Source organism: Anomalospiza imberbis, chromosome 3 (assembly GCF_031753505.1).
Source record: "Anomalospiza imberbis isolate Cuckoo-Finch-1a 21T00152 chromosome 3, ASM3175350v1, whole genome shotgun sequence".
In the NCBI taxonomy this organism is placed as follows: domain Eukaryota; kingdom Metazoa; phylum Chordata; class Aves; order Passeriformes; family Viduidae; genus Anomalospiza; species Anomalospiza imberbis.
In genome coordinates, this window is record NC_089683.1 from 24,778,970 (window position 1) to 24,805,622 (window position 26,653).

The 26,653-nt window shown below is 38.1% G+C and overlaps 1 protein-coding gene across 1 annotated transcript; it reads left to right on the top strand.

Annotated features, from left to right (window-relative positions):
- Positions 1-529: 529 nt before the first annotated feature.
- GFRAL (GDNF family receptor alpha like) lies at positions 530-25,356 on the top strand. The gene is made up of 10 exons (XM_068183673.1): positions 530-579; positions 3,741-3,875; positions 9,797-9,949; positions 11,450-11,887; positions 12,602-12,658; positions 13,299-13,626; positions 15,459-15,718; positions 19,183-19,281; positions 24,049-24,130; positions 25,153-25,356. Exons 1-10 carry the CDS (start codon positions 558-560, stop codon positions 25,238-25,240), a joined length of 1,662 nt encoding a protein of 553 aa, XP_068039774.1. The 5' UTR covers positions 530-557; the 3' UTR covers positions 25,241-25,356.
- The last annotated feature ends 1,297 nt before the right edge of the window (positions 25,357-26,653 follow it).

The window sequence follows — 26,653 nt, forward strand, 5'->3', positions numbered from 1 at the left end:
GCAGCAGCCAAAGTCCTGCTCTGTTAGTTTCTCTGGAGATCAAATGAGAACTAAGAGGGGAGGGAGTGCCAGATCCCGTGGAAGATGCCGAAGAACTCATGCTTCTCATCTGGACGCAGTCCGGAGACGAAATGTAAGCAGAGGGTGTGACAGTGGCAGCCAAGGCCGCTCCCGGGGGTGGGAAGCTTCATTCCCTGCCCTGGCCGCAGGAGGTGGGCAGAGGCAGAGGCAGAGGCAGAGGCAGAGGCAGAGGCAGAGGCAGAGGCAGAGGCAGAGGCAGAGGCAGAGGCAGAGGCAGAGGCAGAGGCAGAGGCAGAGGCAGCGCTGCCCCGGCTGTGCCGCGCACGGAGCGGGCGGGCGGGGCCGGCGGGCGCTGTCCCCTGGCCGGTGCTGAAGGGGCGGCCCCGCTCTGGCCCCCGCGGCCCCGCTCCGGCCCCCGCGGCCCCGCTCCGGCCCCCGCGGCCCCGCTCCGGCCCCCGCGGCCCCGCTCCGGCCCCCGCGGCCCCGCTCCGGCCCCCGCGGCCCCGCCGAGCAGCAGCGGCAGCGCCCGCGCCGCCATGGCCGCGCTCCTCGGCCCCGGTAAGTGCGGCGGGCGGGCAGCTCCGGGCAGCTCCGCTTCTCGCCCCGCGCCCCCGGCCGCCCTCCTCCCTCCCTCCCTCCCTCCCTTCGCACGGCTCCTTCTCCCGGGGGCTCCTTCTCCCGGGGGCTCCAGGCGGGCGCGGGGCCCGGGGGTTCGCGGCGCGGGCTCGGCCCCACGGCGGGGGCAGCCCCGGGAGCGCCCCGCGGCAGGGCTGGGGCAGGGCGGCGGGAAGGAGGCACCGGCGGGGACAGCCCGGCTGGGACGCCGGGTCTGAATGAACAGCCGCTTGTTTGCTGGCTGGGGAGCGCTGGGCTGCTGACACTTCCTTTGGGTTTGAGTGGAGAAAAGGGGCAAATCAACAAAGCTGCTACAGAAAGATTTGGTACAGGAGAATATGATGAGACAAGTATGTTTTGATTTTTGTTATTCTCCTTTTCTCCTCACTATATAGTGTATACATGCTGCTTCTCTCTTTAACACCCCACTACTCTAAACTTATATTTCTGTGTTAAAAGTATTCCTTAGGTAGTTCTCCCCCAAGTTTTGTTAAAATAAAGTTATCTTTTATCACTTCTCAACTATATTCAAAATATATTCAGCTGTAGTTTGCCATTTTGCCTTCAGAGCTTATTATCCCACTTCTCTTGCCATTGGATAGAACCTACAGCCTGGTTTCCCAATATTCATTATTGCTTATTTACATTGTTTAGGGATTGCAGAATTGGAATATGTAATTCCTCCATTCCTCAGTTCCCAATCTGCAAAATGAAGGTGCTAAAATGTTCCTTTTTCTCCCTCCTTTTAACTTTAGGCACCAAATTCTACCGAGAAGAGAGAATTTTACACCTACCCAGTGAATCAATAGGCCTTTGCATAAAAATACAGACATCTGTAGAAATTTAAATGTATGTTTTGTCAATATGGATCCCTCTAAAAGTTTTAGCTACAAGCTAATTCTTAGATGCCCTGAACTCTTCTATGCAGAATCACTTAGAATTCCAAACACTAGAGTACATAAGTAAAGTGAGCAACTAAAGTAATAACTGTCAGTTTAAGGAATTGCATAAGCTACAGTGCCCTGGACTCCTAAATCTTATAGGACAGTTTGTTTCATGTAGGTTTCTGGCAATGTACCCCCTCTCTACTGCTGAGGAATCAAAGACCCATCCATAATATGTCATTAGAGGTAAAGAAGCCCTTTCTTTGGCTGAAGTGCTTTAAATCATAGATTATGCTACTCACCTCTTTATTTTGCAAAAACATCATCTCCTATTTTGGGGCCAGGTTTCAGGTAGGTTCAAAATTAGCAGCAGTGTGAAATACTCCCTAAAAAGTAGCAGGAAGGCTGTGCAATCAGTCCTGTTTTGACTGTCTCAGCCACTGGTCTTTGAAAATTGTCTGAATATGAGGAAGAGAGCACAGAGACTTTGTGCTGTGAATCCTAGTCAGATGAGTAAATCTTCTGTTGTGTAAGAACCTAAGAGATATTTTTTTTTATCCAGCAAAATGTTTTTTTTATTCCAGCAAAATACCTTTTCTTAATAAATCTGTGAGTTTATAATTTTGTATTGTTTTATATATGCAGTCATTTTGCCCTGTAAGATATTTGGCAACACTTTTTTCTGTCATCTGAATAAATATTGTGTAATGACCTTTGGAGACAGTCCTAGAACTAAAATGTTGTCATAATAAGCCATAATTGTCCCTATGGATAGAGCCAGCAGCACATACCTCAAGGTCAAGAGGAGCTGATCCTATCAAAGTCTTCAAGGCTGATGAACAAACACAGCCTAGGAGTGTTTCAGGCTGAAAATCACCATCAGTCCTGCATAGATCTGAGAACTGCCAGGAATATGCACAATTGAAGAAGGATTAGCACCAGCTATAATAAGCACATGTGGCCTCTTTGTTGTCTCATAGGCACACTAGATGCTGTTGCACATGTCAATTATAAAGTATTAAATGTTGCTTCCTATTTATCGACATGCATCCGAAAAGTGTTCCGTACAGCAGCATTATTATATCACTGGCAAATAATTTCCAGAAGGGATGGCATCACCTCTAAACAGTAGTGGTTCTCTGAGGTTATCAAGTGGGGCATTTGATATAAAATTTCTTATTCTAAAATGTATCATTGGAAAAATTTAATTTCTTTGGATAGAGTCTGAACAAATCCTGAAGCAATATGTCATGCATCTTGCAAATTATGTTTAAGGGATTAAACAATGCTGGAAATCACTCAAATTCCACATGAATTTACCTGAACATCAGGGGGGCAAAAAAAAATGTATTTTGCCAGAGAGATGCTGTGTTCTTCAACGACTAAAGAAAACACATCAGGTGTTCAGCAGGTAGTTTGATAAGGCCTGAAATCAGTGAGTGAAACTTAATTTTATAGAAAATAAAGACACATGATTACAAATTAGAGGTTGTCTTACCATGGGAATATTAATTAAAGAGATAAAATCCAGCTGATTTATCCTTTCTTAATAAGGCAATTTAATTTTCTACTGATAAGTCACAGGCAGTGCTGCTTTAAAATTCTTTGCCTTGGAACCTCCAGAATTTTTTATGTAATTAACAGGCTCAATGCACTCAGGAAAGCAGATAAAGACATACATGTGGGGGTTACTTTTAAGAAATTATGCATGTGTGAAGTAAAACTAAAGAGGGTGAAGAGTACTGTATTTATAAAATAAAATCACATTTATTGTCTATCAGTTGTGTAGTTTTTGAATCTCTTTCACGCACTCTATTCATAGGAACTCCTAAACAGTCTAGCTTGGTGAGATTTCATGTGAATAAAATGCTGTTTCCTCTGAATTTTAAACTGTTTTCCTTTCTGTAATTTATTATGGATCTCAGAACTACAGCAATTTCTATATATCCATGAACTGATTTAATATATAGCTATGGTTGCTGTTATAATACTGGGGTAAAACCCATGCAAAATATGCCCCACTGAAACTTTGAACATATAAATTTAATTTTCCTGTTGCAAAATAGAGGAAAAGCTTTGTTCTGCTAAAATTTAATTTGATAGCAAATTTGAATCTATAGAAAAACTATAGTAAATTATATATTTTAAATCGATGTTTAAAGGAAAAGGGTCAGTACAGTATCTACTGCTTTAAATAGTCATTATATTCTGTTTTTACAGTGTTGTTCATTTACTTCACATGTATATCTACTGTCCAGACTACTGACTGTCTGCACTTGAGAGAGCAATGTGTTGATGCTGGAAGCAGATGTGAAAGTGTCTGGAATGCAGTTGAAGAGGCCTGCAATATTTCAGGTAATTCTGTATGTTGTACACAGATTAATTTTGAGTTGCTGTATGGTTGCATATTCATAGTTTATTACAATATTGTTGTAACTAATTAAGTCAGTGAGATTTCAAAGAGAAAAATTATGGCAAAAGAGGTTCTGAAATCCTTTACAATGGCCAATGTTACTTTTAGTAACAGTCACACTGTCTCTTCAAGAAAGTGACAAATGAAATTTCTGAACTATGAACAAAGAGCCTGAATCAACTCAAGAAGTCTGAATTCAGCAGAAATTGGCTCTTGTGGGATCCTGTTAAATAAAGCCTGCATGCAACTAGAAAAGAAGTTCCAACTTTGTTTTACACAATTTGGAGGAATTGAGCTGCCCCCTCCCTGGCAGTGTTCAAGGCTAGGTTGGATGGGGCTTTGAGGAACCTGGTCTAGTGGAAGATGTCCCTGCCAATGGCAGAGGGCTTGAAGGTCCCTTCCAATCTAAACCATTCTATGGTTCTATAATCTAACATGATAGCCAAAATAATGTAGTAGTTACTTAGAGCAATTTTTAATTCTTGTACTAGAATAAGAAACAGATAAAACATTCACCTGTATTGTGAGCTACCTGAATGAATGCCTCTGTCTGTCTGATCAGTTGCATGAATTTGATGTCCCAAATGTCCCAAGTCACAAGACAATATTTAAAATAATTAGAGTAGAAAATTCTCTTAGGGCTCTTTCTTAGTGTCTTCTTTTCCAGACACTTATCTACTTTGCATAGGATGGCTGAATACTTTTAAGAACAGATGAAGTAAATGAAAAATACATGATAATATAACAGTTACAACAGTTCCCAAAGCAGCTGAGTTTCAGCCCATGTTCTATTGTGACGTGAAACAGTTTCAAAAGATATGGCTGCTGTTTAGAAAAAACAAAATATTGGAATATGCAGTACTTTCTGGCTCAAGTGCCCTAAAGATGAGCTCTCTAGAATCAAAAGAGAACAAGGTGAATTTGTTTCCCTCACATGATTAATGAACACATTAGCACCAGGACTACTTACCACAAAGATATATATTTGTGCAGTAGCCTGTTAATCTTGATACCCTGCAGCCAGATGAAGTGGGCCAGCATGATTGCTTCTCTGGCCCCCCTTTGGATGTACAACATTGTCCCATAATATGACATTTGTCTCTCTTATTGTCCTATGTACTTATTCACTGATATTAATGATATTTGTAACTGGGCCAGAGAAACCTTCCAGAAATAATTATTCTTGTGATTGCTTGTTTGGATTTGCATCTGTAGGTTTCCTTAGGATAATAGCTTTTGGCAAGGACTTTCCAGCATTGCAGAGCACTCGGAAATTGTGTCAGGTCTAGGACAAATTATACTAAATGTGCTTATTAGGTACCATGATCCCAGAGCATGTAAATCCAGTCAGACAGCTGATGGTACCTCTCAGACAGCCCACAGAAACAGTGATAGAAAACCTACCAGCAGCATCATTAGTAAGAATAACATTAAACTGTCTGTCATGTGCAGGTCTATAAACTTCATGGATGAGCTGTAGGAATGGAAAATATCCTTTGAGCACAAATATGTTACTTGGAGGCAATAGACAATGGGGTAAATATTTGTTTTGTTAGCTTCTTTATGCAAAACCTAACTACAAATTATAATTAAACTCATTTGGGGTACAAGTTCAGTAACTTAGTCTGTCAGACTGTAACCTCAAAATTAAATGTGTACATTATCAAGACCTCCATCTTTTGCTCTTCAGTGCAGGTCTGGGAACACTCTCCAAACTACTGCCTAAGTCACTCCTTTTCCTGTCAAAATTTCTATCACTGCTTCCCCTCTACTCCAGCAACATTTCCAGAGTCTCAGTTTATAATCTTCAGGGTCCAATCCTTCTTTCGCCTCTGTGGCCAAAATATGGTGGAAAGAAAAAAACAGAGTGTGAAAATGTCCATGAATCAGCTTCTACGTCAGGATAGAAAAGATAGAAATATTAAATTTTGATGAAATAAGATCTTTTCTTTTTGAAAAGATCAAAATATTTTCAGCACTGCAGAATGAAGACTTTTAGGTTTGGGCTTTTATGGTTTGTTTGTAGGATTGTTTATTTGTTTGTTTTCCTAGTGTTATTTCAGTGTAAAAAAAAGACTTTTCTGAACTCTTATTTAACCATAAGTATTAATTTTCTTAACTTTTATGAATGGGAAACAGAAAAGGTTTTCAAAAGAAAAAAACAACTCAGATCACTTAAATTTTAAGGAATCACATTTTGCATTAGATCTAGATGAGTTTACTTTTCTCACAATAAAAGACTCATTGAGGTTGGCGGGATCTCTGGCGATCTATCCAAACTGTGGTCTCACCAGTGCTAGAGAAGAAAACTTCACACCACAGTCTTCAAATTCAATTCCCACTGAGATGACTTTTGCTAATTAAGCAAAAGCAGAGATTACCACTCTGGGAGTGCCAGCTTCTACTCTGTCATGCTTCTATCTGTGGCCCTGTGTACATGAATTATGTACCTATAAACAAATCAAATTATGAATAATGGCTGCCAAACATTAGGTTGAGAGAGCACTTTTTTTGGTAAATGCCTTAGAAGCATATGTATAAGATAAAATATATTACCTAGAATTAATCCCTGGTAAAGCAACAATAATTGAAAACCAGTAATAAAATATTTTCTGCTGTTTGTCACAGTGGAATCAATACCATGTACAAACACAGCAACACTGATAATAGCTTATTTCTATACAGTTTTCAAGAAGTCATGCAAGGGAGCCCCATAAATCTGATGTGCTTCCTGATTCTGTCTGTGCCCTTTGCATGTTGGTAGCCCCACAACCTCTGCCCCAGCCCCAGCCGTCAGGTGCTGACTCAGCACAGTGAGATCACAGCGCAGGGGGCCACTGAACAAGCTCCCCACTCCTGGCCATGACTGGTCAGTGTCATGAAGACAGGTGAGCTGAGTGAGGATGGGGTGCTGCACAAAATATACTGGGGTATGGGGGTTTATTCTTCTAGTCCTACTCACCTTCACCCTTGAAGTCTACTCTGGACCTTGAAAAAGACAGTCATAAATTTTGTGAATAAGCTAATTTTTACACAAGTCCCTCCTGATCTTTATTGCTCTCTTTCTACTGCAATATGTTTTCCTGAAATGATTTTATTATCCCTTACTTATTTGATAAAGTACAGAGTAGAATATCCACACACTCATCTTCATGGGCCATGTCACCACATCCTTTCCATCCTATTTTTATGGTCAGGGAGTATCCTATGTCTGTGACCTTTGATAAATCTCCTGAGTTCCTTGACTTCTGGAACTGTGAGGGCTAAGGGTCAGGGGTCATGATCTACTTCTGAAAAAGCAGAAGGAAAGTTGAAGATGGGGTTGAAGAGATACAGGCAATCCCAGCCACCATCACCATCTTTGCTGATGCAAGAGGTGGAGTGGGAGCAGAGGTTGGGACCTGCAGCTCTTGCTGGCCTGTGACATTCCGCACTAGTAGTGTATTATTTGATATATCCCCCAAACCCTTCTTAGAAGGGGATCAGGACAGGCATGTGAAGTCAGGAATAGCTGATTCTCATTACTTTAGGCACTGGAAAAATGCAGTTTCGTCTTGCAGAGCTTTGCCTTTACTGCTTTCCACTGCTATTTGTGTCAACCACATATAAGTGATTTTAAAATCACGTCAAAACATGCCCATGGCACTGGTGACACAGGACTTCTTGACACTTTGCAGTTTTACTGAGTACAGAGTCTTTGCTGCTCCACACCTGTGGAGAAGCAGCAAGGCAGGAACCAGGCAGCACCACTGGCAGGGCAGAGACATCAGCCTGTGTGCTCAGTAGACTGAAACCAATCCTCATGCTGCCCGGTGACCTGGCTGGATCTTGTAAGCTACATACTGCTTCTCTTACGTATTGTCAGACATTTAATATCTATGAGGAAATGAGAGGAAATGAACTGGTTTGGGGACCTACATACCTGTTTTGACAAGGTAGATTATGGCTTTCACAAAATAAAACTTATCTAAATTAAATTAAACTGCTTCATATGTAACATTCTTAAGTAATGTGTAACTTTCTTAAGCAATAATAAATCATATATTCATACACTGTTAAGGGTTGGAAGGTACTTTAGAGATCATCTAGTCCCAGTCTCCCGTGCCATGGGCAGGGACACCTCCCACTAGACCAGGTTGCTCAAGGCCTTATCAACCTGGCTTTGAGCATTGCCAGGGGTGGGACATTTACAGCCTCCCTGGGCAACCTCTTCTGATGTCTCATCATCCTCACAGTAAAAAATTTCTTCCTAAAATCTAACCTAAATTTCTATTCTTTCAGTTTGTACCCATTAGTCCTTGTTCTGTCACTACCGTTCCTGACAGAGTCCCTCTCTGGCTTCCCTTAGGCCCCTTCAGATGCTGAAGGTTGTGGTGAGGTCTCCACACAACCTTCTCTTCTCCAGACTGTACAGCCCCAACTTTCTCAGACTGTCCTTGTAGGGGAAGAGCTCCAGTCCTATTATCAACTTCCTGGCCATTGTCTGGACTTGCTCCTGCAGTTCTATGTCCTTCTTATGCTGGGGACACCAGAGCTGGATGCAGCACTCCAGGTGGGCTCTCATGAGAGCAGAGTAGAGGTGTAGAATCACCTCCTTTCACCTGCTGGCCACACTGCTTTTGATGCAGCCCAGGGCACACTTGGCTTTGACTGAGCACTCACTGTCAGCTCATGATGGGTTTTTCATCAACCTTTGCACCCAAATCTTATTCTGCAGGGCTGCTCTCAATCCCTTCTCTGCCCAAACTGCAGGTGTGTCTGGGATTGCCATGACCCAGGTGCAGGACCTTGCACTTTGCTTCATTGATCATAAGGTTTGCATTGGCCCACTTCTCAAGCCTGTCAGGGTCCCTCCAGGGGCATCCCTTCCCTCCAAAGTGCCAACTGCACCACACAGCTTGGTGTCATCAGCAAATTTGCTGAGGATGCACTCAATCCCACTATCATCATAATAATAATAATAATTTTGAAAAGCTTTTAGGTAATAAAGTAGAGGGTTGATTGATTTACCTTTGTACCACAAACTAGTACACACTCTTTATTTTCACCACACATATGTGGAAAAGATGACCTGACATTCTGTGTCAGTGTCTTTACCATTGAGTCCAAGTGCACACGCAAACAGACTTGAAACTGGGCTTGAAGTTTCTGCACATTGATTTTTTAATGTTAACTTCTCCCTTATTTTTATTCTAAAAATCCTAACAATCAGACTATTCTTGGGCTACTTTAAATTTGTTGTCATTCTTAAACTTAGGCAGTGAAGTTGTTCTGTGGGGTAGAGGTTCAAGGGAATATCCAAAGGGCATTTGTAGGCTTGCACCATCCTCACGTGTGAGAGAGAATCTGACCCAGAGCAAGCATCTCCACAGCCTGGGGTTCTCATCACCATTATAATGGGGCTGGGTCTGCCTTCTGTGTCCTGTCTCTCACTCCATCACAGGTTATGCCTCAAGCCTGCACTGTGTGTTCCTGTCCCTGTACCAGGCACCTCATTTCTACTACACAGGAACAAGATAAGTGTCTCAGTTCAGGCTGTGCCCCTTCCACTCCTATGCACCTTTTTAGTTTTGTCTCAGTGTTTACCTGCCTAAAATAAAAGGTGTGAGTTTAAGGTTTTATGTTCTTTATAAATGAGAGCAGATTTTCTGGCAATAGATTAGATCAAATAAAAGAAGTCAATATATATCCATGGCTTTATTATATTACTTTGAATATTATTTAAAATTTGTAAAATATGACAAACTGTCTTCTCTTGGCAAAGCATATTATTTTTGTTCTTCAATTGAATTGTTTTATGTAACCATATCCCTTAAGCATTCATAAACATTAATGAAATTATAATTTTAATGATGAGTTCTAGGTAATAGATGCAAGGCAGAAGACACTGTTGGATGTAATAAAATAATCCAGGTCCTGGCTGACAAATACCCAGAATTTAGAAACTGTGTCTGCACTACAGACGATACCTGTAGCATCACAACTTTGCTTGGGAAACAGTGCGGCATTAATAAAGGTAACTAAATATAAAGTTGTAATTATGAAGACCAAACCCAGTAATTTTGTAACCACCATTTTAAGTGGATCAACTTTCTTTGCATATTCTCAAGTCTGATAAATGCTCCACAAAAAATTACTCTTGTCTTTTCTGTGATATTCATGCTCCAGCATGCATATGAAAGAAATGCCATGAACAAAAGCAATAAAATGCATATGTGAAATTCAAATGGCTTCTAAAACTCCTGTTTAATCCACTGGAAAGCAAGAAAGGATACATAATGTCTGTTGAGGCTTACTCAAAGCCCAGGGAAATTTGAGAGCCACTGGATCTAGGTTGTGTATATAGACACATTCAGTAAATTCTGAATGGGAGGATGAGTGAATGGGGATGCACAGGGGTGTAGTTGTGTCCCATTGTGTTGCAGGAGGACCTTCATTACATCTTGGAGAGGCTACTGGATGTGTGAAACCAACATAGTGACCACATGCATAAAGCTGTACATAATATATAGAGTGCATCTTTTAAAAATTTTATTGTAATCAATGGGCTGAGCTCCACTCAATTTATTTGTATTTTTCTGAGAACTCTTATCCCTGCAGAAATTTTATCTCTGTAATTTAGAATAGCTTAGTACACGAAGAAGTTACAGCTTCTGGTCCAAAGTCTCCTGGCATAATGATTAGCAAAGCTGACACAAGAGAGATAAAATTAGCCAGTGAATGAGAGTCGGCAAAGTGAGTTTCAAAGTGATTCCTGGCACTGATCCATCACACCCTACTGGCATCACACAGCATTCATCATAGTACTAGACTAGACATTCATATAGTACTAGACTATATGGCCTTACTGAAGAGGGAATAATAACATCCTGATCTGCCCCAAACTCCTTGCCTCAGACAAGAAGGATGGATACCTGAAACCTAATGTTGATGTCACAGTTGCTTTTGCTTCTAGCAAAATGGTGTATTGTTATATTTTTTTTGCCAATTGAGATTACATTTTTCACTGCTATAGAAACAAGTTTGTATGGACTTACAGTAGTGTTGAGTTTACCTACAAAGGATAGCATATGGTGTTGCTAGGCACTTTGAGGTGTAATTCTCCCTGTCTAATTAAATTGCTATTTTAGGTAATGAATCAACCATCTTCTGGAATTGTCATTCTCTCTTTAAAAATGATGCATTTGCTTAAGATGATAATCCATGACATGTCTAAACTGTAGGTGGTTAAAATTATGTGAAGTTAAACTCTTTATGCAGTAATTTTAGTGAGGATTTTTTACTGCTGTTTTGCAGCTGAACTGTTAGAGTGGACTGTACTATACAGCTAACAGCACACAGATTCATTAGTTTGTAAGACTCTGGAATTATTATGTGTTGACACACAGCTCAGAATGAAACTAGGGCTGTTTCACTCATTGTAATGCATTAAGACAAGTATCCTTTTCCTGAGTTTTTGTGCTGAGATGATGACCCATCATCCATTCAATTTATAACTCTGTATCTATTTCTGCAGACTATTTGGAGTCTCTCTCAAGGTCGGACACCGAAATGAGTATTAGGCAACACAGAAACCCTGAAGACCAAAGGCGCTCTGAGGAACTGGAGAGCGACTGCAGTGTTGCGAAGCGGCGCTGCCGGGAGGAGCATCGCTGCTCTGCCGCGCACAGGAGCTTCCAGCGGGCATGCCAGGCAGCTGCAGACACCTGCAGCTTCCCAGTGCCTGCAAAGTGTTTGTCAGCCTGGAAAGAACTGAGGAAAACAGTTCTGGGGAAGTGCACGTGCTCAGAGCCACTTCAGACGAGATGCATTAAAATCTGGAAGGGAATATTTAACAACCCTTGTTTACAATACTCGCAGGAGAGCCAAGCCTCAGGAGCTAGTGAAAATGATGGCAGTGATGATGACTATAATGCTGATGTTGATGGTGAGAAAAATTTGGTCACTGACACAGGTTAGTGCTCTTCCAGCAGTCTGAATGTTTTTGTACATAGCAGTAGTATCCAGTCTATGAAAAAGGTTTTCTTGCCCATTTGCAATTCAACATTGGAAATAAGATCATTTTAGGAAGTTTATCTATAAATAAACTGAATATCTGAATAAACTGAATATCAGATAAAATATCTGATAAAAAAATGGTAGCCTGAGTGCGAATACTGTTGTTCTTCAATATGTTTATTTGATACAACCTGATCTAAATCAGCTAGTTTTAGTTTTTCACTATAACTAGAAACAGTGCAAGATGAACAAAAATAGTTTTCTAATAGCAAGAATTTTCTCCCAGCCTTGACTTTAGGTCATACAAAGCAGTTAGTTGAACTTGGAAACTGATAAACACATTAAGGCCCCTAGCTTTTATTTATTCACAAGAAATCTGACTTTATAATACACTGAGAAGCTCTAAAAAACTTCTTGAATTCATAGGATCTATAATTATTTAAAAAATGTTAGAAGCAGCCTTTGATAAACTGTGCTTTTACCCCAAAACTTATGAATATTTGTAATAGCGGGTTTAGAATTTGTTAGTGGGTTCTATTTGGTGAAATGAATTTGTTTTATTCTTATTTTTACTCCTGGCACTATGCCAGCAAGACAGCCAATACTTTAAAATTAAAAAGTTAAGATATTATTTATAATTTATGCTTGTACCTGTATCTTTTTCTTCTAGACAATATTAGTATGGAAACAAAATTACAATGGGGTTTATCTACTCTCTCCAAGAAAGGTAAGTCTGAATTTACTTATGAATCCTAGTAAATAATTTTAGCTCCATTTTCAGACAGTGTACAACGTACCTTCAGATTCAAATTAATACTTTTCATTCAAATGGATGAGCAGAGAGTTAATAGATCCAACATATCTTTAGTTAAGGTACTGGGTAGAGAAGAACCCAAAAATGTAACAGGTAGCAATCAAGTAATGTAAATATAAATCATGTAACTATCATGATTCTGTCAGATTTACAGAGGCAAATCTTATCCCATAAGCATTTTAGGGTCTAGAACTTTCTAGATATCTTTGGAAGGTTTATTTCATGGTCTCAAAATACCTAAACTGATGTTAGAAGCACAAAAATGCCATTTATATTCTCTTCAGTACTTATTACTTAGCCTAGTATAAGACTACACATAGAAGATTTCAGCTGTTTCACTGCTTGTGAGCAGTGCAAGCTGTGCAAGCAGTGCAAGAAAGAAGTATGCAGTTACTCAATAGGCTTAAAAGAAGCAAGAAAGAAGGAAGAACTGAATCAGAGTTTTGGGATTCGAGCTTGATTTACAGGAAATGTTGTAGACAGGATACCTACCAGTCATCACTTGAGAAAAATTTTCTTGAGATTTTATTTTAAAAACTGTCATTTGTTTTAGCATACACAACAAACAGGAGCTGTTTGGATGTGAACAGGGACTGTGTTGAAGATGAAGTGTGTAACAAACAGTTGTCCCTGTACCTTAAAGTTTGCTCAGTAAATAAGAAGTGCAATGTGGAAGGATGTCAAGCAGCCATAAGGTTCTTCTATCGAAACATGCCTTTTGAAGTTGCCCAAATGATGATATTTTGTGACTGTATCCAGCATGATGAATCCTGCCACAGAGCCAAAGAACTTCTCCATGGCAAGCCCTGTGCAGTTACAGTAGTTCCACCCCCATCATGTCTGAATGTAATCCACATGTGTGAAGAGAATGAATTGTGCAGGTGAGCAGAAGTATCTTGCCCACTAAGGTGCTTTTTAATAATGATTTTGTCAAAAAAATTTTATTATACTCTGTATATCCCAGGTAAAACAGAATTATTTTCTGCACTGTATCTGCTGTGACATCTTCACAGATGTTTGGATCGACTGTGGTAATTCCAGAAGTAATCCCATGAGTAAACTGAAGTGATTAATTTTCAGAAAGGTTTAGAATCTAATGTGGGTTTTTCTTCTGCCTGTATCATGACACTTAACACCACTTCTGCTGGACAAACTGTGCTATTGCATATTTTCATTACCACTCTCTTCAGATAACACCTGCCTGTCTGCACCTTTGCCCTCCAGCAATTTGCCCAAGTTGTGCAGCAGACCAGACAAAGTTTGTTTGGTAAAAGCAATTACCTTTTGAGGGCAGAGTCTGACCCTTTGTACCCAACAGCCATGCAACCAGCTTGGCCTGTTCAAAAAACTTCTATCTTATTCTCTTCCTCTCAAGGATACTCGCAAAAAGCTTTCAAAAATCTGGCCTGAAACATGCACTGACCACCAAATTCATGAAGGATAATGCCTTTTCAAAGTTTCTTTTTTTTTTAAAACATACAACAGGAGTACCCATATTTGTAGTTCAACTTAATTGCCTCCTTTTATGGACGGTCAATTGGCCCACTTTGTTTTTCAGTGTAGTCACCTTGTAGATTAGAGTTGAATTTTACCTCAAAGTTGTGCTCAAATTAACCTTTGGTCAATAAATCAGGCGGACAAGAGATGATTTTGGTTTTGTGCAGATTATTCAGATTGATGTCAGGGCTATAAATGTATGTCTGTACATGTATAGACATGTAATGTCATTATAGTTGAATTCCCCATCATTTTGGGAACATTAATGTTTCCTGGCACTGACAATAAATGCATATAATTAGCAAAATTAGTCTGTGAATTATGGCTAGTCACATCCATAAATCAGGACGTGATTGAAAATAATTCCATTAGAACAGAGGTGGCATCTGCTTTGAAACCTTTGCTTGTGGAATGAAAATATTTACAAACATTTTCTAGCCAGTATTGCAACTGTCCATGCTTTTCCATGTGACATGCTTGTGGCTACTACACAATATAAACAGCAAATTAATAAGCAATCTATATGATTAAGGAAGAATATTTTAATAACTTAATGTAAAATATACTAGACTTTACATTTATTATCCCCTAAAATTTAACAAGATATATTTTAATTATTGCCTACATATCTTTTAGTTAATTATAATGGATATTTTCTATTGTCATATACAGTGCATTAAAGGCCCATTTTATTCCATCCTAACAGCAAATAAATGGAAATAATTTGAGATTATTGAACTGGGTAACACATTTTTTCTTCATGTAATTTATCTCTGCTATCAATTTATCTTTAAATTCACTGTACTTTTTCCTGAGTCTTTGACATTTCGTACTGTGTTAGCATTTGGGGGCCAAGGGGCTGACATTGGATGTAGATTATTTAATGCAAAATAAGTTGAATGTTTATTCTTCCTTCACACTGCTCAAAAGCAGATCCCCTAGAACAGCACCTGGTGTGGTTTAATTGTGATGGCTGGTCTAATTCCTGTATTCACATTTCTTCTCTGAGTATCCGAGACTATTGGAATTCTCATTGTTGTTTCTGAACTCTGGGAAACAGATACTGATTAGAAGTGCAGTTGCTTTTTCTCAAAATCAGAGCAGAATTTATGACAGCTATCACTGAATATTGTGATTTTTATGTTTATGAAATCAGATTTGCTAAAGTGTCATTGTACACTTCTTTTGTTTTTCTTTTTTTTTTTTTTCCTACCAGGAAAAAATACACAACTTTTCAGTCAAAGTGTTGGAGACATGTGACAAAAAAATGTTATAATGATGAAGCTTGTCTTGAAACTTTACTCAAGGATGACATGCCTTGTTCTGCCAACGCTGATTGCAAAGCAGCCTATGTCAGCAACTGGGGCACGATGCTGCACATGGAGTGTACCTGCCAAAATCTGCCTCCTATGGAGCAGCCTTTGTGTGAGCTCTTCCATCACATGCTGCACAGCAAATCCTGCTTCAGTGACTTACGTGAGTAACACTTACAGCTTTACAGAATAATTAGTTTTAAAGAGAACTAAGATCCTAATTTACATCAAATCTTTGCTATATCATTGCTACTACTAGTTTCAGCAAGATCTATAGCTGTGGGTTTTTTAAAACACAAAACAAAACAAAAATTGGACATAGAGTTCTCTTCCTCTGGAATGGGGAAAAATTATAATAGTAGTAAACCAATGAAATTGACTACATTTCTCATTACTTGAATTTTCTGAAATAAAGAAATAATTTCTAGAGTCTATATTAATATGCAGATTAGAAAAGTCCAAAGTCATCCTGTTCTTGGCTTAATGTTGCACTTTGACACACTGTTTTTACGAATAATACAAAGTAGCATTTGGGGTTTTTTCCTTTTCTCCTTGGAGTCTGAATATTAATAAACCTTACACATATTTAGCAACAGAATTCATTCTGCAGAAAATAGCTTCAATTGTTTGAAGCAGGCTTTAGGATTTGGTCTTCAGTAAAAACACTGGGTGTAATTGAGGTGAACTATAGGTACTTTCTCAGATCCAGTAATGACTTTCATGTGCTTAATTAGCTAAATATTTTTGTTAAATATACATGTGCTTGCCAAGCCTTTGGTTTAGAGATTTGTTAATTCAATAAATGGCAATATGGGAGCAAATATTAATATTTTAGTCTGAATCTGCAAAGTGCCTTTAAAGCAGACTTCCTCTTTGTCCCCACTTTTGTTATGGGTCACATCACAGGGTGGTTCTCTATCATAGGCTGGTTCCTGGTCTCCTGCAGTATAAACTGAACCTGAAGGTTCATCTGCAGCCTCTGCATTGCTCCAGCTGCATACAAACATCTGGTCCATCAACCAGATCAAAGACCAAATATTCTCTTCTCCTTAAATCTCTGACTTATCACACCAACTATTTTGCAATATAAATCTTTTTAGAATATATTACTCTCTAGTGCATCATGCCCTATACCAGCTGTCTTCTACATGTATACTCCAAAATTATATATATTCTTAAACTAACTTGGGAGAAGTAGCAATACCTGAAGATTTCATTGAAAAGAAATGGTTCTTTCATAGTTTTACCTGATGGACAGTATTTTGAAAACATACATGGATTGCATGCATGCATTTCTTTGAATGAAGTAGCTACTCTTTTAGTTCTAGAAACCAAAACGGTACCACTGATAAAGTTGTCATTATTTCTCATGTCATTCAAAGGCTACCCAAAAATTAAAATCAAGTTGCTGAAACATTGCTCTTAGTTTAGTAAATCATTACTCAAATGCAGACTCAGAGAAAATATTAAAAATGTTATAACAACTCCCCTGGAAAAGTGATAATGTAACACACTTAGATGTGAGACTTCTAGCAGTGATTTTGCTGATTAATGTTATTTACTTGCTTGCTTTAGGGCTGAATTTAACAATCCAAATGAGTGAACACATCATTGTGTTAGCTATTTCTTAACCTACTAAGCAAAAGAATGATCCTCATGTCTGAATAATCAAATAATTGCTGACGAACTTTTGCCATTCCCTGAAGCAGTCTCAGAATAAAATGGTTTGAGGGTTTTTGTGATTGAAACTCCCCTAATCTAACTGGGACTGAAGAACGGTCTCTTCAGAACAGTACTCTACAGACCACTTCCAGCTTATTGTTATTCTTGGTTTGTTTTTTTTTTTTTCCTAGATGTCTAGTTGTAATGCAGCTAAACTAATGATGGTGATGATTATGGGTTTTCTTATAAAGCATGTTTTTAATGCCATTCTCTGTGTGGCAGTACAGAGATGTGGAGTGACTACTCTACAGTGCCCACCCAACTCCATGTGCTACTTATTCCTCTGGCCTGATGGTGATCTTTGGCTGACTTTCACTCTTACAATGGCAGTGATCTTTAACTCTGAAATATTTCTGAATAGGTAAATAGGGTTTGAGAAGGGGGTCTTTGTCTCTAGAACTGGTGTGGACAGGCCCACAAGTGGTGTTCACACCAACTCATCTTCCTACCCTTGCATGGCACAGCCTTTGCTACAAGTGTTTGCTCTCGAGGCTGTGCTCGCAGGACTGCATTTGCTGCAGACTCAGTAAAAGGCAAGAATTGTGACTGACTACTGCAGTGTGAAGCAGAAGCACATTGTAGATCATTGCCAATGTAAGATCAGTGTCTCAACAGGAATAAGAAAAAATGTCAGTGAGGGAAAGAAAAAATTTAGATTTCCAAAATATTTTGAGTCTCAGTTGTACCTTTAGATCTCACAGAAGAAAACCCATATTACAGGTAGGTTTAGTCCATTGTTATTTGGACACTGTTCCATGCTGCAAATATGTGCCTTTCCTATATTACAAAAATTTCTCAGCTTGCTGTTCATGTGAGTGAGCAGATGGTTTAGCCTTCTACTCTATAAACTATACTACTTAGGTAAACCTCTTATTTTTCATTTAAACAGAAGATATGTGTTTTCAGATATATTCATTAAACTATGCCCACTGAGAGGACAGACCTTTCTGAAAAAAATTTGTTGAGGTCTAGCAACGCAGCTGGAGAATAAACTCTGCCTTGTGGAAATTACTTCAGACTGCTACCCCTTTCTCACCATTTCTGTATTGGTTTGGTGGACCAAATTCTTTTGATGGGCCTATTTTTAAAACAGTTTATATGAAAAGAGAATTTAAACTCTTTTGTGGCAGAGAATATTTTCAAAGCATGCTTGTCGTCCATAAGAAAAACTGAGGTGGAAGGAAAAACTATTATGCACTCCTTCAATTTGCTCATCAAATATCAGTAAACAATATTTTTAAATAGCTTCCTTTATAAATTATGTGGCTGTTGTAGGAACATAAAAAAGTAAAAGACTTTAAGTACAAAAAAGCCCCAGAAAGCAAGCATAAAGCTAAGAAAAGCTAGGAAATTTCAAAACCTTCTCATGAGAAGCTAGGAAGTTAAAAACCAAATAAATACATTTATATTTATCATAAAGAACAAGAAAGAACAAAAACTTATTGATAGTTCAAGATGTGAAAAGTCCTAGATATATGCTTTGCAAAGATAGAAAAAGTTTCAATCTTAAATGATGAATTATTGCATATTGTTTGAAGTTCATAGAAGTCCTTTTGTTAATATTAAACCCATATAAGTCCTTTTCTTATTAGCTAAAATATAATGACTTTACACTTTTTCTTTTACTCTATTAGTTCAAAAAATATGTAGAAAAAGGCTTTGCATAAGCTGCCATCTTGTCTCTAATCTAGATTTTCATAGATGTTATTTCCCTATGTCTCCTGCTTTTTGTTTGTATGATACAGACAGATAATAAATCCTAAGTCTACAACCAGTCAAGGTCCCATCCCGTTTGTGAGACACAGACCAATCCAGCAAAAGTGGATGCAAAATGTCAAACAATATTCACTTATAATATTATTTTAACTTATTATTTGAAATGGATATTTTCTTTCCAATATCCAGGTCAAATTTCTATTCAGAAGAATGGTTTTCACCGGGTAAATACAGAAATGCCAGGGGAAAAGATTTCCGGAGCACAGCTCCATTCTTCTGCAATTAATGGTGAGTTTGAGCAAGTCACTCCATGATTTCCACAGCGCTGCTCTCCTTGGGTGGGTTCAGGCAAATGGGCTCGACCTGTTGCTCCTTCATTTGGTCTGGAAATCCCCCTACCTGTTTGGCTTAGCTTATATATCCACAAAATAAAGTTAATCAGACTAAACCAATTACTCTGACAAATGGTTTTGAAATAGATGTCTCACAATCACTGCATTATAATTGGGGAAAATTAAGCTATTAAGCCTGCCAGAGCCTGACTCTCTGTACAGTCATTAGAGAGTAGTAGTCATAATGTGTAATATAAATTATTATCTTTGATGTCACACCTACTTCTATCTCTCTTGACTTTCTGTAGTAGTTACAACAACAAAATTAGAAGCCACAGTAAGTGGTCTGAGAAGGGGCCTCTGTTACACTCCATCAGACTCTACCTTCTTACACAACAGAAGGGCACACAGTATCCCATGGGCTTAAGAGCTGCACCTGCTTTTATTTCCATGCATTTAGAGTAAGAACTTAAGCAACATAAAGTTAAAGGATATTGAATTAATATGAAATGTTGAATTAATATGAATATGAATTAATATGCAAATGTTTTCATTAGTGAAATAATATTATTTTATATTTCTTTTTGAGGGGCCCAATTACAGAGTGAGAACTCTAAAGAGCTTAGTGCACAAATATCACCTCTAATGAGAATGACCTGTTCTATCTTGTGCAGGGCAGATTACAATTCTCCAGACTAATACTACAAATTAGTTCCCAGAACTGTTCCTACAAAACACTTTTAGCTGTGAAAAAAATAATTCAATCTCTGCATGCAGTAGAAAATGCAGTGACTTCTAACCTCTCCATCCTTCAACTGTTGCTGAAGTGGGCAACCTGGATAGGGGATAAAAAGGATATAAAAATGGATTAAGATGCATTTGATGAAAGTATTTTCTCCTTGCCAGTTACAGAGGGAGACTGAATCCCTAGCTGGAACACGACTCTAGTGGTTAAATTATGCAAGTCATAATACAAGAAATACTGCACTAAGTGAGAAAATGCAAAATGTGAGATATTGCACCCCTGTGACTAGTTCTAACTGCAGACCTCTTCAGTGGGTAAAATGCATTTTACATTTCACTCAGAGATTCAGTTAAATATTTGCAAGAAGCAGCCTGCACCCAGTTAATTTTATTCACATTGAAGTCTGAATACTTTACAAAAACCTTTCCTTGAAGTCTTAAAATAACTTTAGATGGTTTTAGAAAAATAAAAAGAATGCTGACCAGCCTAAACTGTACAATAAAATATTCTTTCTATTGTAGCTGGCATGTACATGAGATGGGAACTTTAAGCCATAAAAGTCTCATAGGAAGCAAAGTCAAGAAGAATTTGATTCAGGATATCTGCCTGATGGTGAAAACCATACTGCAAATTATTTCATAAATCCCACTGCCAAAAATCTAACTCAGTGTCCTAGATTCATATGCTAATAAATGTGCATTTCTCAGGCTGCAAAGGGGTTATCATCTTCACAAAATATTTATCTTTAATGAAATCAAATCTCAAGAAGAATTCAGGTCACAGAGGCAAGACTGCTAAGTTGTCAAATATGGCCTTTCACGTGTGTAAAGACTTTTGAAGATATTTGCTTCTTAGCTATTTTCTGCTCGAAAACCACAAGATAAAATCTGCTGATGTGTCTACATTAAAATCTCAGAATGAATTTCACCAGGTGAAATGAATGGCCATCTACAGATGAACATGCTCAGAAGAAACTCAGTTGTCAGCTAATGTCTTCAGCTTTTTCTTAGGCTTATACTTTAAAATATAGCTTACTGTTCAAAAAACCAGTTAGATTTCTCTATTCTACTTAGCAGCATTGCAAATCACTCCATTGGATAAAATTGCTTTAATAGAAGGAGTCTTTCACAATAAGTAATAAATCTAAGCATATATACATATATTTGAATATATCTGTAAATAAATAGAACCATGGAAGTTGAAAAATTATTATTCCATGTTTGGTGGAAAAAATGCGATACCAGGATTTTGTAAAAATCTGGACTGGATTTAAACACATTCACATTCTCAGGAGGGAACAGGCCAACAGAGTCATCTTTGAGCTGATACAACTCTCTTAAAAAGATGTGATGTAGGCAGAGTCAGAACCATATAAGTTAATGAAACTTTTCCTGTAAGCTTGAATTTGATCTCATTTTGGAAACAATATCAAAAAGTTATAAATCAAATAAAATTTCTCTAAGCTTCTAATATGCCTACCTAATTATGCATCTTCAGCCTGGTTTTGGCTTTATTCTATGCAAATGATATCAATGATTTACAGATCCAGATAATTTAAAAGATTGCTTCTTGCACTTTAGTTTGAAAAATTATTCATGTGGGAAGACAAAGATTTATTTTCATCACCATGGAGCTTTGAGGCTAAGTTGTGGGTTTATGGAAGAGGAAGCTAGAAATACAGAACACTTACCCTATTCTTGTGAGATACAATAAAATTGGACTTGATCCAAAACTGTTGAAATTTTGTCTTAAATTGTAGTGTTATCATATATTTCCTATAGAGGGGTAGAGTATTTTGATAAACAAGTAATTGGCAGGGCTTATCTGTAAGTATACCAGCTGCTGTGGGAACTGAGATTAGTTCATCTCCAGTGACTTTAATGAGTAAGGTATCAAACATTGTCAGTCTGACAGTTTTATAAATGTAGAAAAAAGCCCGTGACAAGCTGCAGGTAGCCAAGAAACCTCTCAGCAGAGGCTGGGATTAATCTGTTCAATGAATATGCACTAGCTATACCTAAGCAGGTAGATCCACAATAGAGTAAGATTCACCAAAATCCCTCTTTGTTCCTGATACAACTGAATCCAGCAATTTATCAAAAATGTAGCATTTTTTCAGCTTTTGTCAAAAAAATAGAAAAAAATTCACTTCAGTGTTTTGTTTGATTGAAATGAAGCACTTTTTACAAATTTAATAAGAAAAAGATCACAGTGTTCTGTTGAAAATTTATTAGCCCATTTATAAGCGTCCATGACTGTACAATATATAATCTGTTAGATATAATAATTTTTGTGGTGACATACTTTAAAAGTTTCTGTTTGCCTAAAATATGTGTGAAAGTCACTTTCCACTTCAAAAAAGTAAGAAACTGTTGCCCCTACAACTGCTCCTACACTTGTGAAAAGTTTTCAAAAATAGCTGCATGCACAATTCAGACTCAGAAACTGAAAAAAGGGCCTACGAATTACTCTTTTGCTACAACCCATCATATTAAATAAATGCTGTAACTTGAGAGCTGGGCCAACTGGTGATGTAGTTTTCAATATACATCATTAGAAGTCCTTTTCTAAGATAGACCTCACCTCTCTTTCTTCAAAAATTCACCATATTAAGTATCTTCCAGTAGGGTACTGGAATAAATGGAATGTTCATTCCATTTGTGAAAACTGTGGTGGCTCACTCACTGCTTTCATTTTCTTACATTGGAAAACTTGAACTCGGGGTAGTTTTTTGAGAAAAAGTGAGCACCATCTTACAATGAAGGCCAGGCAGGTCCAACACCCTGCTCAGCTCCTTGCTTTCATTGCTGTGAAAAACATATTCACTCTCTCTTCCCAGAGGTGCTCCAACATCCACACCACTTGTGCTTGTATTATATGATATGCTACACCTGCTGCATGTATGCAGTGTACACAGAAATGTCTCATTTAGAGTTTGTGAGTGCACATGCATAAGACATGGAACATTTAATAGCTGATAACTTACTCAGAGACCAGAAGATGGCCTTCTCACAGCCCAGATAAGTGGCTCAGTGATGAGTCCAGAGATCCATCCTTTCCTTAGTGAATGTTTCACTGGCTATGTAAGACAGAGAAGCTCAGGAGCAGCTAGGGCCCTCTGCATTTGAATCCCTTAATAAACAAAACTTATCTGATTGTACAACAACAACAGAATCAGGGCAACAGGGAAGTCACAGAAAGGTCTCATGTTTTATGCTTGTGGCTCTGGATTTGTGGCCACTTGTCACACCTCTTCCGTCCTGTGTCCAGGGCTTATATTGCACTCTCAACTGAAATGTTTCCTTCAGATACATGATCAAAACCAATGGATTCAATACATCAGGGGAAAAACAGTTACTCCTCCTTTGGAAAATAAAAATTGTAACAGCTCCCGGTTTTTCAACAGTTGGAATTTTTAGCACATAAGCCACCTTAATGACTTTTTGGTGAGAAATCTAATAGAAAAAGGAAACTCCATGGGAATGGGGCCAAGAAAAACACTGTTAGATCCCATTTTACGTTAATTTGATTCTAGGTGGAGTATTGCTCCACACTGTAATTGCAGTAATATGTGAAAAAGAAAAATAAGTCTAGTTGATAAGTGAGAGCCAAGTCTGCTCTGATACACAGAATAAAATTAACATTTTAAAATCAATAGGGAGAATATTCCAAAATAAAAATCATAGTAACAAGCTGTTCCCCTGTAGCAGAGTGAAAGGTACTGCTATATATATGAAGTGCTATTGGAGGTGGTATTTACTAAAAGAAGTCTGAAAATTACATTGGATGAAATGGCAAAGGTAGAGTTATTCCTACCACTGACATACATGTAGGTCTTTTCCCTCCTTTTAATTACTTTTGTCAAAATTGATAGCTAATTTAGCTCACATATGTATTATTTCCAATACAGATCTCAAATCTGATTCTTATTACTAAAATAGCAAATTTTCCATTTCTGTTTTCTGTTTTTATTTTTAGGTGAAACTGTCTACATTATTGCTTACTCCTCCTGCATAGCTCTTATCCTAGGAATAGTCCTGTTGACTCTCCTAAAGATCAGGTAATTTGATAGGGGTATTAATCACTGGTTCTAGGAAATTGAAAAAACAGAAAATAAAATGTTTTGACTTAGTTAAAAGGTGGACATTATGATTGTCTTTAAAAACAGTCCAGCATGCCCCAGTGATGGAAAGAACTGACATTGTGGGTGTCAGCAGGGAAGAGTGAAATACGATATGTATCTACAATGCCCTCCATTCATGCAGAGATCCCAGGCTTTGGGAGGTTTCATTTCCTGTCCCATGGCAGGGGAAGGTGAAATCTGAATTCAAAAATTCTGTGAGACTATGTTCTTAGCCCCATAGCAGGCAGGGGTAATGCAAAAAGGAAATGAGAATATTCTGCATTATAACATATTTAGAACCTAAATTATGAATGCTGCTATTGTAACTAATATTCTTGCCAAATGCCATTTTTGCTCATAGGAGTCTGTAAACAACACCCACTGTCCCTGCCATCCTTTCCTTTTCCCCCCTCTCTCCTTCCCTCCCTCTCCCCCATATGAGAAACTGCCCATACACCAATGCTTGGTAAGAAAACAGAAATGTGCATTCACTTAGTTAAATGAACATGGCCTTTTCCTAAATGATACATTTTCTTGGACCAAATTAAATGGCTAGATTTCAAGAATTACACTGTCAGATGATAGGTAACAGAACATGATGTAGCAGGAGCTATATATAGTGGGAGGGATATTGAGTCAAATTTCATTATTAAATTCCGAGGCAGATCAAAGAAGAATTGTAGAAAAATGCAAAAGGAAAGTCAAGGATATATGGGAACAGAGGCTTTCTCTTGAGGTTTGCAGTTACAGGAATATCAGCATGTAAAGAAAATTCAGATTTAAAGAATACAGAAAACGGTAGAAAGAACAATGCATTAATAACAACAAAGGGGATTACTTTCTACCACAGTGTTCATCATAAAAAGAGGAGAATTTTGCCACTGATCTCAATTAAGCCAAAGTTCAAACCAAAAGCTGTATAGTTTATTGTTAAATACATGCACATTCTTTGTTTTCAGAGCCTGCAGAACAAAATATGAGTCAAGAAGTCCCTCGCCAGACCATTCTTCTGAAACATTTATGGCCCATTATAAAAGTCACAGATGAACTACTCTGTTGCTTATGCTTTTTAAGGCTATTCCTGAAAGTCAGCCTGTTGTACATATGTGATAATAAAATATATATTATAAAAACTTCTATAAATTATGAAATTTTGTATTTAAGCATACAAAATATTTTTTATATTTATTCGCTTATTTTTAGCCTTTCAAAAGCTGAAAAAGGGGGTAAAAATGGTAAAACTGTGCTCTCTCTGATTTGTGTAGATTCACAAATCTATCCTGAGCTGTACACTTCCTACATTTTTAGATGCACATGACACTGGTATAAATGTTGTATCAACAATGACAATCTTTGAAGCTCACCCTTTCTGATCTCAGCTCATGTGGAAGAAATAAAAAAAAATCCACTCAGAAACATTTTAAAGATCTGATAAAGAGCCCATATGTGGCAGTTTTGTATATCTGGCTCCCAGGTCCCAAGTACCCAAAGCAGCAGTCACAGCAAAGCTGCCTGTAGTTTGATGGGTAGGAGATCAGGATTACAACCCCCTTAAGAACTAAAATGACTCTCTGGAGTAATGCTTTGACTCCAAAATGTTGTTGATGAAAATGTTTTTAATTTCTCCTCCAATATGATTCTAAAAGAAATGAGTGGGGTTTGTCACTTTGAATACAATAACTTTAGAAAGTATTTTTTTGGTCTGAATGCCCAGTGGAGAAAGTCCCTTGCTTGGGGCTGAAGTGCCTGCTTCTCAAGAGAGAAGCCATGACCCATCTCATCATCTGTGTTTCCTATTCATTGTCTCTAGGCAAGACACGAAGTGCCTAATTGTCCTCTTGCACTGTACTGGGAGTCATGGTCCCTAAACACCATTCTGGATCCCATTTTGTGGCTATGAGCTCTGGATTTCTCTCTATAGCTGAGTTGTTTTGCTAGATTTAAGCTTCTATTTACTACCAGTGAGTGGTCTTTGTTAAATCTTTGTAACAATCTGGTTTTGGTGAGCACAAAATAATGGACTGCTGTTTCTTATTCAGCTGTTACCATGAATAGCACATGTATTGTCTTGTTATAATAGCATTTGATTAATTCAATTTATTTTGAATGTGATTAGTTTTAATTTTGTATGAATTATAACTAAATGTAACTCACCTCCAGTTTTGATCATAAGACCCGTGATCTGGGGCCACATCTAGTGCTAGATGACAGATCTAGGACTGGAAATTAATGTGATCAGAAAAGCAAGAATCTCTGCTCTTCAATGGGACTCTTGCTTCTGGCTTTGGTAGCTTGCAAAATTATTACTGTAGAGCAAAATCTTAAGTATACAGTTCTGTTGGGGAGAGGCTTAGAAATCTTAAACAATTATTTCAACATGGATTTTCTCTGCCTTTATTATCTGCATAAACCAAAGAAAGTCCTTTTTGTTTTGCAATCAAATGTTCTGTCATTACTAAA